The sequence below is a fragment of the Trichechus manatus genome, unplaced genomic scaffold, assembly GCF_000243295.1.
Source record: "Trichechus manatus latirostris isolate Lorelei unplaced genomic scaffold, TriManLat1.0 scaffold00040, whole genome shotgun sequence".
NCBI classification, from domain to species: domain Eukaryota; kingdom Metazoa; phylum Chordata; class Mammalia; order Sirenia; family Trichechidae; genus Trichechus; species Trichechus manatus.
In genome coordinates this window covers 9,778,107-9,795,383 of record NW_004443976.1, presented here as the reverse complement: position 1 = coordinate 9,795,383, position 17,277 = coordinate 9,778,107, and the positions used below count along the sequence as shown (strand labels likewise).

Sequence of the window (17,277 nt, the reverse complement as noted above, 5' to 3'; positions counted from 1 at the left end):
ACTGGGAAAAAACATATAACTAGAAGGGCATGTCTACACTTATTTTCATGACTGGTTGTGACCATCTCAAATCCTTAAAACCTCCCTGTTGTTTAGCAGGAATCATTGGTGCCAAAATCTTTTAAAATGCTCAGCTCAGATATGATGTTTGAGCTCTTCCAGATTGAGAAGAAACTGTGCAGAAGATGCATTTTTAGCCAGTACAGCCTGGCCTGTGAGATGGCCACCCGGCAGTATTGTCTATGGAAGGAGAAGCGACGTCTATATATTTCTTGGTATAGTAACTAGAGCAATGGTTCTCAGATGACTGTGGACATAAGAATCGACTGAGAGGCTGGCTGGTTAAAATGCAGATCTGCGGGCCTCATCCCAACCTACTGAATCTCGTGTGGGAGACAGCATGTTGGCTCTGAGGTCAGCCTCTCCTACTTCTTCTAGTCAGAACCTGGGCTTCCTTGCTGAAACCTGTTCAGCATCACAGCAGCAAGCAAGCCTCCACTGACAGCAGTGGCTATGCATGAGGTACATTGGCCAGGAATTGAACCCAGGTCTCCCCCATGGAAGGGGAGAATTCTACCACTGAACCACAAATGACCTCATAGTCTGGGTTAGGGGAATCTGTGTTGAGTTTTGTGCTTTGTCTTTAGAAATGGGCCCCGCCCACTCTCTTCTGACAGCCACCCTTAAGTGCAATGCCAGGTCACATAAATGGAGTAGACAGAATAACCAGAACTCCATTTGGAGAAAATACAAACGCCATTGTGCGGAGCAGTGTTTGCTGTTTGGGGTAGATAAACCAATCCAAGCTTGTACCAAATCTAGTTTGAATAGTCAGTTTTCTGGGGAAGAGAAAGTCAAGTTTCACAGCTTTTGAATCTATTTTTCAGGCGTCTTAGGAGGAACCAGATGATCCTGGCTAATACCTTATTTCAGTGTGTTTGTTATCACCCTGAAGAGTTCCAGATCATCACCAGTGGAACAGACAGAAAGGTACGTACTCCTAGCAAGACTCAAGATCTTTCTTGTACAAAAGCAAAGCAGTGAAGCACTGTGGCTGAGCGCCCAGCCACCCCAGTTCAAAGGACGGTTCTGCTGCTGAGCAGCTATGTCACTTTGGAAATGCTGTGTACCCTCTTAGAGTCCCTGAGTGGTGCAGCTGGTTAATGGGCTGCTAACTGAAAGGTTGGAGGTTCAAGTGCAGCCAGAGGTTCCTCAAAAGAAAGGCTTGGTGATCCGCTTCCAAAAAAATCAGCCATTGAAAACCCTATGGAGCACACGCTGGGTCTCCATGAATTGGAATTGACTCAATGGCAACTTTTTTTTTGGTGGTTGTTGTTGATGTACCATTTCAGTGCCTTACCTTCCTCGTTTGTAAAATGGGTATGAGTATACCACTGACTTTGTAGAGTTGCTGTGTGGATTAAAGCCATACATACACATATATAATGTAGCAGGGGGCCTGGCACATAGTAGGTACTCAATAAATATCAGCTTCTATTGTCAGACAATTTCTAAGGCTGAAACCAAATTGCTGTGCCTAAACCAGTTGTCACTTTTATTGAATTCAAACAGAAAGACAATAGACCTTCTCACCTTCTCTGATCTCTCTAATTCATCAATATATTAAAATCTCTTGAACTGAGAAGTCTGTGCCCTTGGATGAAGATTGGTCCTTCTCTTTGAGGGAAGGTTTCCCCTTGGACCAAGTGAGAAGCTTCAGGAGAGGGGTAAGGATGCTAAGAGGTCATCCACCCTTCCAGGTGTATCAGATCAGCCAGATCTCAGCCTACCTGCACATCCAGTTAATGACTTTTGATTTGCTTAACTCGGACTATGAGGTCATTGGTGGTTCAATGATAGAATTCTCCCCTTCCATGTGGGAGACCTGATTTCAATTCCTGGCCAATGTACCTCATGCACAGCCACCACCTTTCTGTCAGTGGAGGCTTGCGTGTTGCTGTGATACTGAACAGGTTTCAGCAGAGCTTCCAGACTAAGATAGACTGAGAAGAAAGGCCTGGTGAACTATTTCTGAAAATCAGCCAATGAAAACCCTATGGATCATAACAGTCTGATCTGCAACCAATCATGGGATGGTGCAGGACTGGGCAGTGTTTCTTTCTGTTGTGCAGGGGGTCACCATGGGTTGACTCAATGGCAGCTAATGACAACAACAATTTAGACTATGAAATGACTTTGAGATAAATGAAGAATAGTATCTTAATTACCTAGTGCTGCTATAACAGAAATACCACAAGTGGGTGGCTTTAACAAACAGAAATTTATTTTCTCACAGTTAGGAGGCTAGAAGTCCGAAATTAGGGTGCCGGCTCTAGGGGAAGGCTTTCTCTCTCTGTGGGCTCTGGTGGAAGTTCTTTGTCTCTTTGAGCTTCTGCTCCTGGGCGATCACGTGGCTTGGCATCTCTCTTCCCCCATCTCTGCTCTGCTGGCTTGTTTATTAGTCTCTTTTATATTTCAAAAGATTGACTCAAGATACACCCTACACTAATCTTGCCTCATTAATGTAACAAAGACAACCCATTCCCAAATGGCACTAAAACCTTCAGCATAGAGGTTAGGATTTACAACACGTATTTTGGGGGGTGGGGGGAAGGGACGTAATTCAATCCACAACAAATGGGCTGCATTTTTATCTTCTCATCAGCTATAGAGAAGGTTGATGATTTTAAAAGCATAAAAGGTACCTTCTGAACATAGATTCCTCCCCTTCTTACCATTACTACCCAGTTAGAATCTGGGGGTGGGACTTTTTCCTGTGTAAGCATCTCAGGTGATTGCAATGCCAACCCAGATTGGGGAACTCGTCCAAAGAGACTATGTCATCAAAACCCAGGAAATGCTGCCTGGACCAAGCCAGGATTTCCCCTCCACTGATGATGGAAGGCTGTGGGAGGGCAGGGAGGTCTGCCGCATTTCTAGTCTCTAAAGATCCGCCATGTGAGTCTTCTGTGTCTCATCAGCACAGACTGACTTATACCTGCCCACCCCTCAACCCCGTGATTGACCTGTGGTCCAACAGGGCCCCGCTTGGAATGGGGGTGGAATGGGTATTAGAGAGTCAATCACAATGTCGGTATAAATGCTATGATGTATGTATGGTGCATCAAGCCTCTAAATTAGTGTGATGTTTGCCATATTCTAGGTTTCCGTTTATGAGACATGAACTCCGTGAACAGTCTATTCTCTTCTTATTAGAATTTAGAACTTTCACCAAAACATTTCAATCTGTAATCTGTAATAAATCAGTAAACCTAACATTATTCTAAGTGCTGGGGATACAATAATATCCCTGTCTTCATGAAGCTTGCTTACTTTATTCATTTACTTCTTTATTTTGGGTGGGAGGGGATGGATTTGGACAATACACATGTAAGTGAATAAATGAATGAACAATGAGTAATAAATGAACAACATGATATGAAATGGTGAAAAGGCTAAAGAGGAAATCCCAGTTGCTGTCGAGTCAGCTTGGACTCATGGTTCCTCCATGTGTGTCAGAGTAGAACTCTGCTCCATAGGGTTTTCAATGGATGATTTTTCGGGAGATCACCAGGCCTTTCTTCTGAGGTGCCTCTGGGTAGACTCAAACTTCCAACCTTTCGGTTAGCAGCCAAGTGCTTTAAGAGTTTGTATCACCCAGGAACTCCAAAAAGGAAATAGAACAAGTTATATGATACTAGCTGGGTGGAGGGAAGGTCCTTTAGCTAGGATGGTCATGGTGAGAGCCTCCTTTAAGGAGGTGACATTTGAGCTGCGGACTGAGTGACAGAGGATCTAGCTAGCCATGCATAGATCCAAAGGAAGAGCATCCCAGGCAGAGGAAGCTGGAGAAAGACTGAGCCCCTGAAATAGATACCAAGGAAAGCGTGGCTTTGACTTCCTTGCCACAGAAGGCAGATAGTCGAGCACCAGCTACTTCTCTGGGTGTGACTCCTGAGAAACATGGATTTTGGCATGTTTTTGTATACTTCTTTGTGCTTCCACCACAAAAACAGAACTTTTTATTAAGCAACTAAGCATGAGTATAAATTATAAAGCAAAAAATATTTTAAATGGGATACACAATTTCTAGCCAGGTTCAGAGGAGTACAGTTTCTTAGCATAAGGACTGGAACACAGGACGTTTCCACCAACATGAAACCAAGAGAAGTGGGGGTAATGTGTGCCCAAGTGCACACTCCTGATTCCTGGTCAACGAAAGGAATTTTATCTTTGAAGAGGTTGTACATTCACAAGGTTCAAAGTTCAACAACAGTATATTCAGAGAAAGATCTCCTTCCATTCAGCCCTTCTCCCAACCTCCCTATCCTAGTTTCCCTCCTGGGGAGGGGTCCAATGTTATTACTCTGTCTTTAAACCCCACCCTGTTGAATGCTTTATTGCTTTGAGGAAGAGGAAAAAGTTGAAATAAGGGCGGGGTGAGGAAGATGGAGGAGTTCCTGGGTGGTGTAAATGGTGAACATGCTTGGCTACTAACCCAAAGGTTGGCAGTTTGAGTCCGCCCAGAGGTGCCTCTGAAGAAAGGCCTGGCACTCTACTTCTGAAAAATCAGCCATTGGAAACTCTGTGGAGCACAGTTCTACTCTGACACACACGGGGTCGCCATGAGTCAGAGAGTCTCGACGGCAACGGTGGTGGTGATGGAGGAAGAGGGAGGATCCAGCCACAGTGGTAAGGTGACTTTGTAAGGCCCTGTCTCCTGAAACTCTCCAGACCACTCATTCCCCAGTTAGAAGGAAGGAAATGCTTTGTCCTCCCACCACCCCTGAAGCTTGGCTCTGTTTCAGAACAAAAGCTGGAACTGTGTATGCATTGGCTGTTTTCTTCTTTCTTTTACCGCTTGCTTCAGACTCAGTCTGCTTAGTCTTATCAAAAGCACTTTCTGCCACAATCCAGGTTTATCAACATATCAACATCTCTTGAAATAGAATGCAAAATATTAAACAAATATGAAAATAGTGAAATGGCTTCTCCTCCTTCTGCTTTCGCCTATTTATAATTTCAGCCCATCTCACCCCTCAGTGTATTTTTACTCCCTTCTATATAAAGTAGAGTCATCTTTTGGGAGTCTGTGCATGGATGATCCCACTGAGCTGAATCCTGCCTAATGCTTCTGAATTCCAGATTGCTTACTGGGAAGTATTTGATGGGTCCGTCATCAGAGAGTTGGAAGGTTCCTTGTCTGGATCAATAAATGGTATGGATATCACAGTGGAAGGAGTGCATTTTGTTACAGGTTAGTCCTGGGATAAGAAAAGAACGCCACGCTCGGCTTATTTAAATGGGAACATGGTATCCCATGTGGGAGGCAATTTTAAGAGGCCACAAAAGGGTCTAAAGGGCAACCTGGTTAGATTCAGGCTTGAACACTGCAGTCAACGTGGCTGGAAAAGAAAAATCCAGAAGTTACCTTTCAATGAGAGGAAATGTTTGCACAGGAACCTTAGGGACACACAAAAAGATAAGCCTTACATTGCTTTTTTTGGTGGTCATTGATGCTAAAAATGGAACTGGTCCATCGAGATGCCTTCTTTTATTTCCTACTGAAGTCTTAAATGTGAGCCTTTTTATTCACCTTTATTATGGAATGACATGATGCCCTCCACCAAAATAAATGAATATATCAGCATTTTAAGGGGGCATTTATCACAAAACATGCCTATTGGAACAATATCAACATTGTTTCTTGCCAAGTTCTTTGATCTTTCAATATATTAACAAATAAATGCTCCAAATGAATTAAAGCTTCACAAACATATTAACTTAAAGCAAGATATAAAACTAGACACAGTGTCGTTCCAATTAGATATACAGGAATATACGCATACCTGTACACTTGTAGAAAGAAGCCCTGGTGGCACAATGGTTAAATGCTCAGCTGAAACCACAAGGTCGACAGTTCGAACTCACCAGGCTACGAGGGAGAAAAGTCCTGGCAATCTGCTCTAGTAAAGATTACAACCTAGGAAACCCTATGGGGTAGTTCTACTCTGTCATATAGGGTTGATATGAGTTGCCATCGACTCAACAGCATACAACAACACTTAGGAAAAAAAAAGACCAGAAAGAACTAAACCTAGATGTTATTAGAAGTTTTTCTGGGTGGTGGGATTAAAGGTGATTTCACCCCTTTGTATTGTTTCCCCCAAATTTACTACAACAGGCATAGATTTTTATAATCGGGAAAGTGTTAGTGTAAACATCAATTTTTCTTTCTTTAACTTGACACACGAGGAATGTTTAGACAACAATCCAGTTATTTGAAATCAGGGCTGTTTCTCTCTGTCCCATTGTCATGTAACTGTCTTTTTCAGGTGGAAATGACCATCTGGTGAAAGTTTGGGATTATAATGAGGGAGAAGTGACTCACGTTGGGGTGGGACACAGCGGCAACATCACGCGCGTCCGGATAAGCCCAGGCAATCAGTACATTGTCAGCGTAAGTGCCGATGGGGCCATCCTGAGATGGAAGTACCCCTATACCTTGTGAAGCCACTTGGACCACCTGGAGCCACGCCCCACACAGTTATGTTGAAGACTGAGCTTAGGTAACTCCAAGATTGGTCTAGATTTCTCACCCCAGTGTTTTCGTTCTTTAGCCAAACTATTTTCTGTATAATTTTCTCCTTCGTAGAATGCATTTTACAGTCTTAAATTTTATATTAAAATTGAAATGTGCTCAAGAACAATTTCTCCAGACTGTAATTAAAACTTTTTTTTATTGTGAATAAATTCTACTTATTTGTTTCCTGTCACATAATCTCTTTTCTATGATTGCAAAAGCCACAGCCCTTCCTCGTAATTTGTCTCCAGAGAGCATTGCTATTATCCACTAAAATTAAGGCAAGGTGAATTTACATGCTTAATCATCACTTCACTAGTCAAGCTGCCTGGGGCAAGACTTGGGTGTGAATCCACATCTTGGATAGGTTTCTTAACTCTGAGCCTCAGTTCCTCTTTTGTAAGGTGAGAATAAATTCTTGCTCAAAATGTTATTGTGAGAATTCAGTGATGTATTAAAGCCACCGCTTGTCTGTCAGTTTGTCATACTGTGATGTCACTGTACTGCTGGAAGCTACGCCACCAGTATTTCAAATACCAGTTTGCACGCCCTTGGTGGACAGGTTTCAGCAGAGCTCCCAGACTAAGATATAGGAAGAAAGGCCTGGAGATCTACTTTGAAAAATTAGCCAATGAAAACCCTGTGGATCACAGAGTATTGTCTGAGACTTCAACTCAGTTACTTTGGACATGTCATCAGGAGGGATCGATCACTGGAGAAGGGCATCATGTTTGGTAAAGTGGAGGGTAAATGAAGGTGAGGGAAACTCTCAATGAGATGGATTGACACATGGCTAAAACAATGGACTCGAGGACGCCAGTGATCACAAGATTGTGCAGGACTGGGCAATGTTTCATTCTGTTATACATAAGGTCACTGTGAGTCAGGAGCCAACTCAGTGGTAACTAACAATAACAGTAACAACAGTAATGTACTAAAGCATCCGTAGAATTCCTGGCACAGAGTAGAGAGTTAAACGTGAATTATGTTGCGCTGTCAAAGAAAATGTGTTTGTTAGTGTCTTAGTTATCTAGTGCTGCTATAACAGAAATACCACAAGTGGATGGCTTTAACAAATTTATTTTCTTACAGTCTAGGAGCCTAGAAGTCTGAATTCAGGGCATCAGCTCCAGGGGAATGCTTTCTCTGTCAGTTCTAGGGGAAGTTCTTGTCATCAATCTTCCCCTGGTCTAGGAGCTTCTCAGCACAGAGACCTCAGGTCCAAAGGACACATCCTGCTCCAAACACTTCTTTCTTAGTGCCATGAGGTCCCCAACTCACTGCTCACTTTTCTCTCCTGTAAGATAAAAAGTGATGCTGGCCACACTGCAGGGAAACTCCCCTTATATCAGATCAGCGCTGCTACCTGAGTAAGGGTGTTGCATCCCACCCTAATCCTCTTTAACATAACCTAATCTTGCCTCACTAACCACAGGCAGAGATTAGGATTTACAACACAGAGGACAATTCCATCAGATTACAAAATGAAGGACAACCACACAATATGGGGAATCATGGCCTAGCCAAGGTGGCACATAATTTTTGTAGGACACGATTTAATCTATGACAGGAATCTTGGAGTGACTACCAAAGATGAAATTTCAGAGATGCTTTATCGGGGATGGGCATGTCATAAAATCTGTGCTTACTACCAGAAGGGTGAGGGAAGGGACCTTGCATATTACTCATCTAAACTGATAACCTTTTTGCAGATAGGGTAAATGAAGGCATTTTCCAGAAACACTTCAGGACTCCACTCACAGTCTTTTCTTCTAAGAATATTCTTTATCCTTTAACTAGTGCTTCTTTTTAGCGTCAAGAAAACTGCTGCTATCCTATTTGAAACTGGAAACACCAAGAAGGATATTTAATAAATGATGATCACTTATTAAATAACAAGTAACATTTCAGGGCATTGGTGTAATATGCATCCTGCCGATCTCTTGTTAAGCGAAAAAGTGATGAGAAATTCATTTTGCAAGACCTTGCTTGATTAATTATAAACCTGACAGAGGATGATGTGAGCAGAGGCCCCAGCGTTACCCAGGGAATCAAGGGCGGGGCAAGGCCAAACTCATTCTGATTGGGTGACGACTCAGCAAGGATCTTGTGTTAAGGAGTGAACCGAAGAGCGTGTAGGGGGCGCGCCTGAGAGCCGGAAAACTTCCTGGTAAGCAAATACTAAGGTTGTGGGAAGGGCCCGGGCTGGGCGGTTCGAAGTATGGGACTCGAGTTCTGCTTTCCTGCTCAACCAGGCGCTGAGCTCCCCACCGGGTGCGTTAAACTTCTCTGAGCCCGTTTCTCCACCCATTAAAACGAGGACGATCAAGTCTCACTTGCAAGTTTTTGGAACAATGACTCTAATCTAGTCTGTACTTTCAAAACAAACCACAACCACCCGGGTGTTTCTTCACTGGGCAAGATGCGGTTCCCAGGTGTGATCCTAGGAGGGCGCGGCAGAGCGAAGGCTCTCCCTCTTCCAAGGGGCAGCCTGCCCGCACACACTTGAGTCTGCGGAGGAACCAGCAGTGCACAAAAACGTTCCCCACCCTTCACAGCTCAGGCGCGCCTCTCTCACTATTCCTGAGGCTGCACTTTTAAGGCAACCTTCTCTTCTGCTTTTCTTCATGTTCACCTGCACGTAATTTCAAGAAGCCTACAAATAGGCCGGGCTTTGCGATTTACTAGGCGCTTTCAAGTTGATCATTCTCCAGCGGTGGGGAGGAGCCATGGGTGCGCAGTGGTAAGAGCTGGCTGCTAACAAAAAGGTTGGCAGTTCGATTCCACCAACCGCTCCTTGGAAACCCTGTGGAACAGTTGTACTCTGCCCTATAGGGTCTCAGTGAGTCAGAATCGACTCCACCGCAACAGGTTTGGTTTTTTTTTTTTTTTTTTGGTTCATGGTGGAGAAACTGAGGCAGAGGTTAAATCCAGGTTCGTTGCCTTCTGAGAGGTGCGGAAGGGTTGGGACCTCGACAGCAGCGACTCGCAGTGGGGTTGCCGGGCACAGCCCGGGGCTGGCCTCGCTGTCGGATTCCCCCGCGGGGCGGGGCGGCCCCTCCCTTAGCTCCACCCCCGCCCGCTCCGGCACACCTGGCCCGCAGGTAGCCGGCGCCCGGGAGCCTATCCGAGACTGTAAGAGCCTGTTAGCCGCCCGTCCGCTTCGGGCTTGGGGGCTCCGCGCGGGAAGCCGCGCCAGCGGGAGCCATGGACCCGGGCCCGGGAGCGGAACTGGCTGGCCCGGGGGATGTGACCGCAGAGGGGCCGCCTGCGCCCCGGCCCCGCCGCCGCAGCTCCCTGCGCCGCCTGCTCAACCGCTTCCTGCTGGCTCTGGGCAGCCGCGCCCGCCCCGGGGACTCGCCGCCACGGCCCCGGCCCGGATCCTGCAATGGCGAAGGCGAAGGGGGCTTTGCCCACGCCCCAGTCCTGGCTCGATCGGCGCCCGGGAGCCCCGGCGAGGAGCGCCAGCCCAGACCCCAACCCCAGCTGCCCGCTGGCGACGGGGCGCGGCCCCCAGGCGCGCAGGGACTGAAGAACCACGGCAACACCTGTTTCATGAACGCCGTGGTGCAGTGCCTCAGCAACACCGACCTGCTGGCGGAGTTTCTGGCGCTGGGACGCTACCGGGCAGGGCCGGGCCGATCCGAGGTCACCGAGCAGCTGGCGGCGCTAGTGCGCGCGCTCTGGACGCGCGAATACACGCCCCAACTTTCCGCCGAGTTCAAGGTAGGCAGCGCACTGCCAAGCCCCATTTCGGCCCTTCTGGTTTCGCTTTTTGAAAAGTACACGTTCAGGAAAGGGTTTTTTGGGGGCCTTGTTCAGATGGCATTGACCAGCTCAGCCTCGCTTATCGCCTTCGTTTTGAATTAGTTTGATGTTTTATCGGTTGCATATATTTTCTTTATGAATTAATTTCTCCAAGGTATTTTGAGCGGCGGCAGGGTGGGGAGGTCGGAGAGGGGCATCTGAGTTTATTCAGCAGATACATTTGTTGAAGTGTCGAAGGCCTATGGGCCAGACAGTGTTGTAATGCTAGTGATAGAGCTTCCAGTCTGGAGGGGTGGGGAGCGGGGACTCGGACATGGAAGGCCTCGGAGGAAGTAGGTGAGTTGAGACCCTAGTAATGAGAAGGACGCAGCCAGGCCAAGATCAAGGAGTCGTCCAGGAGAGGGAACAGCAAAGGTCAGGAAAGCTGAGTACTAGAAGCAGGAAAGAAAACTAGTGTCGCTAGAGCTAACGAGGATACAGGAGGGAGATGAGGTTGGCCGGAGCAAGTACGGTCTTGGAGGCGAGGGTTAGGAGTTCGGATTTTATTCTAAGCCCAGTGGAAGCCGAGAAACCACTGTGGGCCAGGCACTGTGTTGAGTGCCCAGGAGAGGCAGTGGTGCGCCATTCTGGAGATGACATCCTTTGGCCTGATGCCCTAGTATGTGTTGGCAGGGGATTGCATCCAGTGACGCCAGGACCACGTCTACCTACTGGGGATGCTGCAGGGAGGAGGCTTTGTGAATTGTACCACATCACCCAGGGTAACAGCACAGTGTTTGGGTCCGTTTGGAGTAGAGTTCCTGATAATGGATGCACATGGCTGGCTTCCTGCTGAGAAACCACAGCCTGGGCAGAGAGCGGAAGATCCCCACAGACCAGTGATTGTTGCTCTTTGGGGGAAGGGGGAACCTGTCAGTGTTCATTCCACAAGCATTAGGGCTCTTGAGTTTCAGCCTGAGAAAAAAACCCTTGTGACCCAGAAGGAGGTCAACCCCCACCTTCCTCTCTCCTATGTCTTTAGTGAAGCACTGTTCTGAGCAGTCAGTGGATCAAGTGAATGTCATTAATGTCTCTTTTGGATAACTTCTTTTTTTTAGTAGGAGAGACAGTGTGTATAGTGGTTATAGTTGGAATCCTAGAGCCCTACTTATCTTTGTGATCTTGAGCAAGTTACTAAACTTGGCCAGGCCTCAACTTCCTCATCTGCAAAATGGGATCATAATGGTACCTACCTTATTAAGCGTTGTTGTCAAGATTGAATGAGTTGTATATGTATAGCATTTAGAACAGTGCCTGGCCCACAGGAAGTGTTTGTTATTGTCACTATTAATATACTTTCTCACCTGCAGAAACCTGGAGGAGGGAGGAAGGTATCCCTCGTATAGCTTTTCTCTTGCTAGATGCATTCCCATCCAGTTACTGCAGCAATGGGAGGGGCCGGAGTAGCTTCAAAAAAATGTTCCCGATTAATACCGTTGGTGACCCATCAGGGTTTCCTATCTTCTGCTCTCAAGTCCCTGAGGCCTGGGAGCTCCCCGAGAACCTTGGGGAATTAAGTGTAATTGAGTAGTTAACATGTTAATGAGGGTTACCTGATCTGGGGTTTCCTGAGGCTTTAGGTAGCCAGCCCTGGAGAATTCCAGAATCCAGACTTTCGAAAACCTTTCCTATTGAAATCTAGGTGGGTTCTTAGTATTTTACAGATGAAGAAACATTAATTTCATTCAGTAAATATTTACTGGGTGTCCAGACACTGTGCCAGGACCATGGCATATATGATGAGTGATAAGTAAAAACCAGGTCCTGGGGCTGCTCTCCAGGAATCAACGATGTAGTGGGAGAGAAACCACACCCAAAACCCATTGCCTTAGAGTCCATTCCGACTTATTATAGTGACCCTATAGGGCGGAGTAGAAGTGCCCCATAGGTTTTCCCAGGCTGTAAATCCTTACGGAAGCAGACTGCCACATCTTTCTTCTGCAGAGTGGCTGGTGGGTTTGAACTTCCAACCTTTTGGTTAGCAGCCGAGTCCTTAACTGCTGTGCCACCAGGGCTCCTCAAGTGAGAGATGAATAATTAAATAATCACACAGGCACACGGTAACAATGCTGGAAAGGAAAAATACGTGGCGCTATGGCCAGAGGGGAGCCCTGGTGTCACAGTGGTTAAGAACTCGGCTGCTAACCGAAAGGTCGGCAGTTCAAATCCAACAATGGCTCCTTGGAAACCCTGTGGGGCAGTTCTACTCGTCCTATAAGGTCGCTATGAGTTGGAATCGACTCAACGGCAACTGGTTATAGCTGGAGGGCCAGTGAGTTGAGTTTTAGAGGACGAGGGGTCAGCTAAGAACCTCTTAGGGAGGATGGGGGATGTGAATTCATGAAAGGCTATGGGGACCAGGTCGTATAAGGTCTTATAGGCCGTATTAAGGAGTCGGGTCTTTAAGATAGTTAGCTTCAGACAAAGGAAGGAAGGAAACTGAGAAGCGGCCAGCATCCCAGAGTAAGTTAAGAGATGGGTTTTCTGTGTTCTCTCTTCCTGAGTCACCTAGGACCACAATTTGTTTTAACAGCAAATGAATAAATACATAAACGATATCCTGTCCACGTTATTGTCTGTAGTGCTTGGCTTTCCCAATGATGTAATTAAATAAGTGTATTCTAAGAGTCGGAAAGTACGAAATGTGAGAAAAAGACCTGTGATTCCATCCCCTAGAGATAACCATTGTAAACATATTGATGTTAAAAGCATATGCAAACCATTGGAAATTCTAGGTTTTGTTCTGCCTTTTTCATTTAAGTAGTACCTTGAGACTTTTTCTTGGTCATTAAAAATACCCTATAACACTTAATATTTGTATAATACTTCACTAAATTATCAGAATTAACTGATTCGTTATGGTGACATTTACATACTGTACAATTTTCCAGTTCCCACACTGCATTCAGTATCCTCATATTTAGATCATTGTCCTCAGCACTAAGTATTTTCATAAGCTTAATTCCTAGAAATAGAATTACATGGTCAAAGCAAAAATGTATGACTACTTTATTATTTTCTTTTTATTTATTATATCAACTTGATTAAGGTATAAACAGTAAAATGATCCCATTTTAATTGCAGAATTTGATGAGGTTTGAAAATATATATACCTGTATGTGTAATCACCACCCCAATTTTAAGTATTATTTTTACTTTTTGTATCATCTTTATTGGATATAGTCATTTTTAATACTCATATTGATAAATATCTTTCCAAAAAATTATGTCAAGTTTCAGAATGATGTGTATCTTCCTGGGAATTGGATATTCTTCTCTTTTTATTGATTTGTCAAACAAAAAAAATGGCATTTTATTTCTTTGATTAGGAGAAAAGTGGAGGATTTTTTCATGTTCCTTTACTAGTTTGCTTAGAAAGTTTGCTCTTGGGTACTTTCTGTTCATGTCATTTGTCTGTACATTCTGCCTTGGTTGTAATGTTCTTTTTATTTATTTTTATAAGTTCTCAACCCTTGTCATATTTGCTGCAAATATTTTCTTCAAATTGTCTCTCTCCTCCCCCTACCCCAATATCAGAAGATTTGGATTTATTTATAGCAAACCTTTTGATAAATATTCTATTTTGTGTACTTCTAGTCTCTCTGTGTTTATATTAAGGATTTCAGCCATCTGGAGTTTATCTTGACTTACGTGCAGTAGGGATCAATGTTAGACCGGAAGCCAGAAGTATGCCTCAAGTGATACTAGAAGCACTGTTTTTTTAAAAAACAATGATGCGTTCTTCATCACTCTTATGTTTTGGAAGTTCTGCACAAAACAGTAAGACATGAAATGTACATGACCTAAAAAACATTGAACAGAAAGAAAATTGCTAAATGGTTATAGAAATTCATATTTTATAATTATTGCTATCACTAATGGGGTTAGATACAAGATAAAATGTCAGAAGCAATAACCATTTAGAATCTATCCAAATTAGATTCGATTCATAAAAAAGTTCAGAAATATGAAATAATTAGGAATAAGAAATGTATTAAAAATTATCAGTCTTTGGGAGAGAAACTAACACATGATAGAGCTATACCATGTTGCAGGGTAGAAATACCAAATATTGCTGGTCATCCCTCCCAAATTAGTATTTTGCTCTAATACAGTTCTAGTCACATTTCAATAGACTTTCTATGGAAATGTCTTCAGTAAGAATAAATAGGTTAAGTTATTAAAAAAAAAAAAAAAAACAAACCCTAGGAAATGGCTGCCAGATACTGTTATAACTGGAAAAAGACCAATAAAGAACAATGTTCACTGTAAAAAAAAAAAAAAAAATCGGAATGTACAAATGAAAATAGTCACCCATGATCCCATCCTATGATAACCATTTGTTAATATTTTGGCAGACATTTTCTGGTCTTTTATCGCTTTCTCTCTATAAATAGATATAAGACAATGCCAAATATGTATTTTTGTGTTCTTTTTATTTTTTTGACAGGTTCATTTGTTTTCTCAAGTCATCCATGTTTCTTCAAACATCATTTTTAAGGTCATCTAATACGAGTGTGCTGTTAAGTTTTCTCTCAGATAACTTTGATACGTGGAGATGTAGACCACAGTCAGTTGCCATGGATTCAACTCTGATTCATGGTGACCTCGTGTGTGACAGAGTAGAACTGTGCTCCATAGGGATTTCAGTGGTTGATTTTTCAGAAGTAGATTACCAGCAGGCCCTTTCTGTTAGCAGATGACTGAATTAACCGTTTGCCACCTAGGGACTATATACATACATACATACACAAACATAGAAATACACACACACACATATATACATATACACACACACATATAGTTGTGTGTCGTTGAGTGGATTCCAACTCATAGCTACCCTATATGACGAGTAGAACTGCTTCATAGGGTTTCCTAGGAGCTCTGGTGGTGTAGTGCTTAAGAGCTTGGCTGCTAATCAAAAGGTCAGTTCGAGTCCACCAGCCACTACTTGGAAACCCTATGGGGAAGTTCTGCTCTATCCTATAGGGTTGCTATGAGTCAGAATCGATTCAACAGCAACTGGTTAATCTTACAGGAGCAGACTGTCACATCTTTCTCCTGTGGAGTGGCTGGGGGGTTCAAACCAGGGCTTTGAACCTGTTCTGGCCGGTTCAGTCACGACCAATGAAGCGAAACCCTAATGGACTCGAATTTTTAAAATGTGGGTGAACCACAGTGATACCTGAAACAGGAAAAATTACGGGTTAAAGTCCTGCTAAAAACTTAATCTTGCTCTTAGAAAGCAAGGGCAGCCTGCGCATTGCATAGCAACCAATTCTCTGGACCGGCAGAGTCAGAAATAGCAGTGCCTGGCTCAAAGGCAGTGGCTGACAGCATACTCTGAATGTGTGTTGCTGTCTACAGTTCTGGCAATAATCCAGTCTCCCACATCAGGCTCCTGAAAGGGCTCACTGAGCCTTTTCCGAATCTCACATTCTAGGGCATCGGCCTGTAATTTTTTTTTTTTACACCGTGACTGAGTGGAATTTATTCCAGGAATAAAAGAGTGGTTCAATGTTAGAAAATGAATCAATGTAATTTACCATATCAGTAGAATAAAGGAAAAGAACCACATGATCATTTCAATCAAGACAGAGAAGGCTTTTGACAAAACCCAACACCTTCTCGTGATAAAAACACTCAACAAATTCAGCTTTTTATAGTATACAATTCAGTGGCTTTTCATGTATTTGCAAGGTTGTACAACCTTCAATAGTAATTCCAAAACAATTTCATCACCCCAAAAAGAAACCCTATACCCATTGTCAATCACTCCCCCAACCCCTGGCTACCATTAATTTACTTTCCGTCTCTATAAATTTGCCTATTCATGACATTTTATATAAATGGAATAATGCAACAGGTTGTTGTTGTTGTTAGGTGCCGTTGAATTGATGTTCAACCCAAAGCAACCCCATACGACAGAGTAGAACCATAGGGTTTTCTAGGCTGTAATATTTACAGGAGCAGGTCACTTAGCATAATGTTTTCAGGGTTCATCAATCCACGTTATAGCATGTATCAGTAAGTCATTCCTTCTTAGGTTGGCCTATAATTTTTCCCATTCTGGTTATTGGTCCACTTCACTCAGATTTAAAAATTTTAGGTCTGTTCCGATTTCGCTTCATCAGCCATGACTGAACCAGTTCAAACTGGTTTGAAGCCCTGGTTCAAACCACCAACCTTTCAATTAGCAGATGAACACTTAACCATTGTGCTACCAGGGTTCCTTACACGTCTGTGTGTGTGTGAAACTTAGTGTTTTATATACATATAGCTGAAGTAAAAGAGCTGAACAGAAGGTTTCAAAGGGTGACTCGAGAAGACAAAGTAAAGTATTATAATGACATGTGCAAAGAGCTGGAGATAGAAAACCAAAAGAGAAGAACATGCTTGGCATTTTTCAAGCTGAAAGAACTGCCGAAAAAATTCAAGCAATATTGAAGGATTCTATGGGCAAAATACCGAACGAAGCAGGAAGCATCCAAAGCCGATGGAAGGAATACACAGAGTCACTGTACCAAAAAGAATTGGTCGACGTTCAACCGTTTCAGGAGGTAGCATATGATCAGGAACTGATGGTACTAGAGGAAGAAGTCCAGGCTGCACTGAAGACATTGGTGAAAAACGAGGCTCCAGGAATTGACGGAACACCAATTGAGATGTTTCAACAAACAGATGCAGTGCTGGAAGTGCTCACTCATCTATGCCAAGAAATTTGGAAGACAGCTACCTGGCCAACCGGCTGGAATAAGTCTACATTTAAGCCTATTCCAAAGAAAGGTGATCCAACAGAGTGTGGAAATTATCGAACAATATCATTAATATCACAAGTAAAATTTTGCTGAAGATCATTCAGAAGCAGTTGCATCAGTACACTGATG

General features: G+C 43.8%; 2 protein-coding genes across 3 annotated transcripts in view; both read left to right on the top strand.

Annotated features, from left to right (window-relative positions):
* Positions 1-6,774, top strand: part of CFAP52 (cilia and flagella associated protein 52) — a 57,424-nt gene extending 50,650 nt beyond the window's left edge. For both annotated transcript variants that reach the window (XM_004375985.1, XM_004375984.1), the window contains 3 exons: positions 888-990; positions 5,146-5,257; positions 6,336-6,774. In XM_004375985.1, the coding sequence (XP_004376042.1) occupies positions 888-990; positions 5,146-5,257; positions 6,336-6,511 (391 nt within the window). In that variant the 3' untranslated portion in view covers positions 6,512-6,774. The remainder of the gene's footprint in view (positions 1-887; positions 991-5,145; positions 5,258-6,335) is intronic.
* A 3,016-nt stretch (positions 6,775-9,790) lies between these two features.
* USP43 (ubiquitin specific peptidase 43) overlaps positions 9,791-17,277 on the top strand; it is a 77,733-nt gene continuing 70,246 nt past the window's right edge. The window contains exon 1 of the mRNA XM_004376200.2: positions 9,791-10,309. Within this exon, the coding sequence (XP_004376257.1) occupies positions 9,791-10,309 (519 nt within the window). The remainder of the gene's footprint in view (positions 10,310-17,277) is intronic.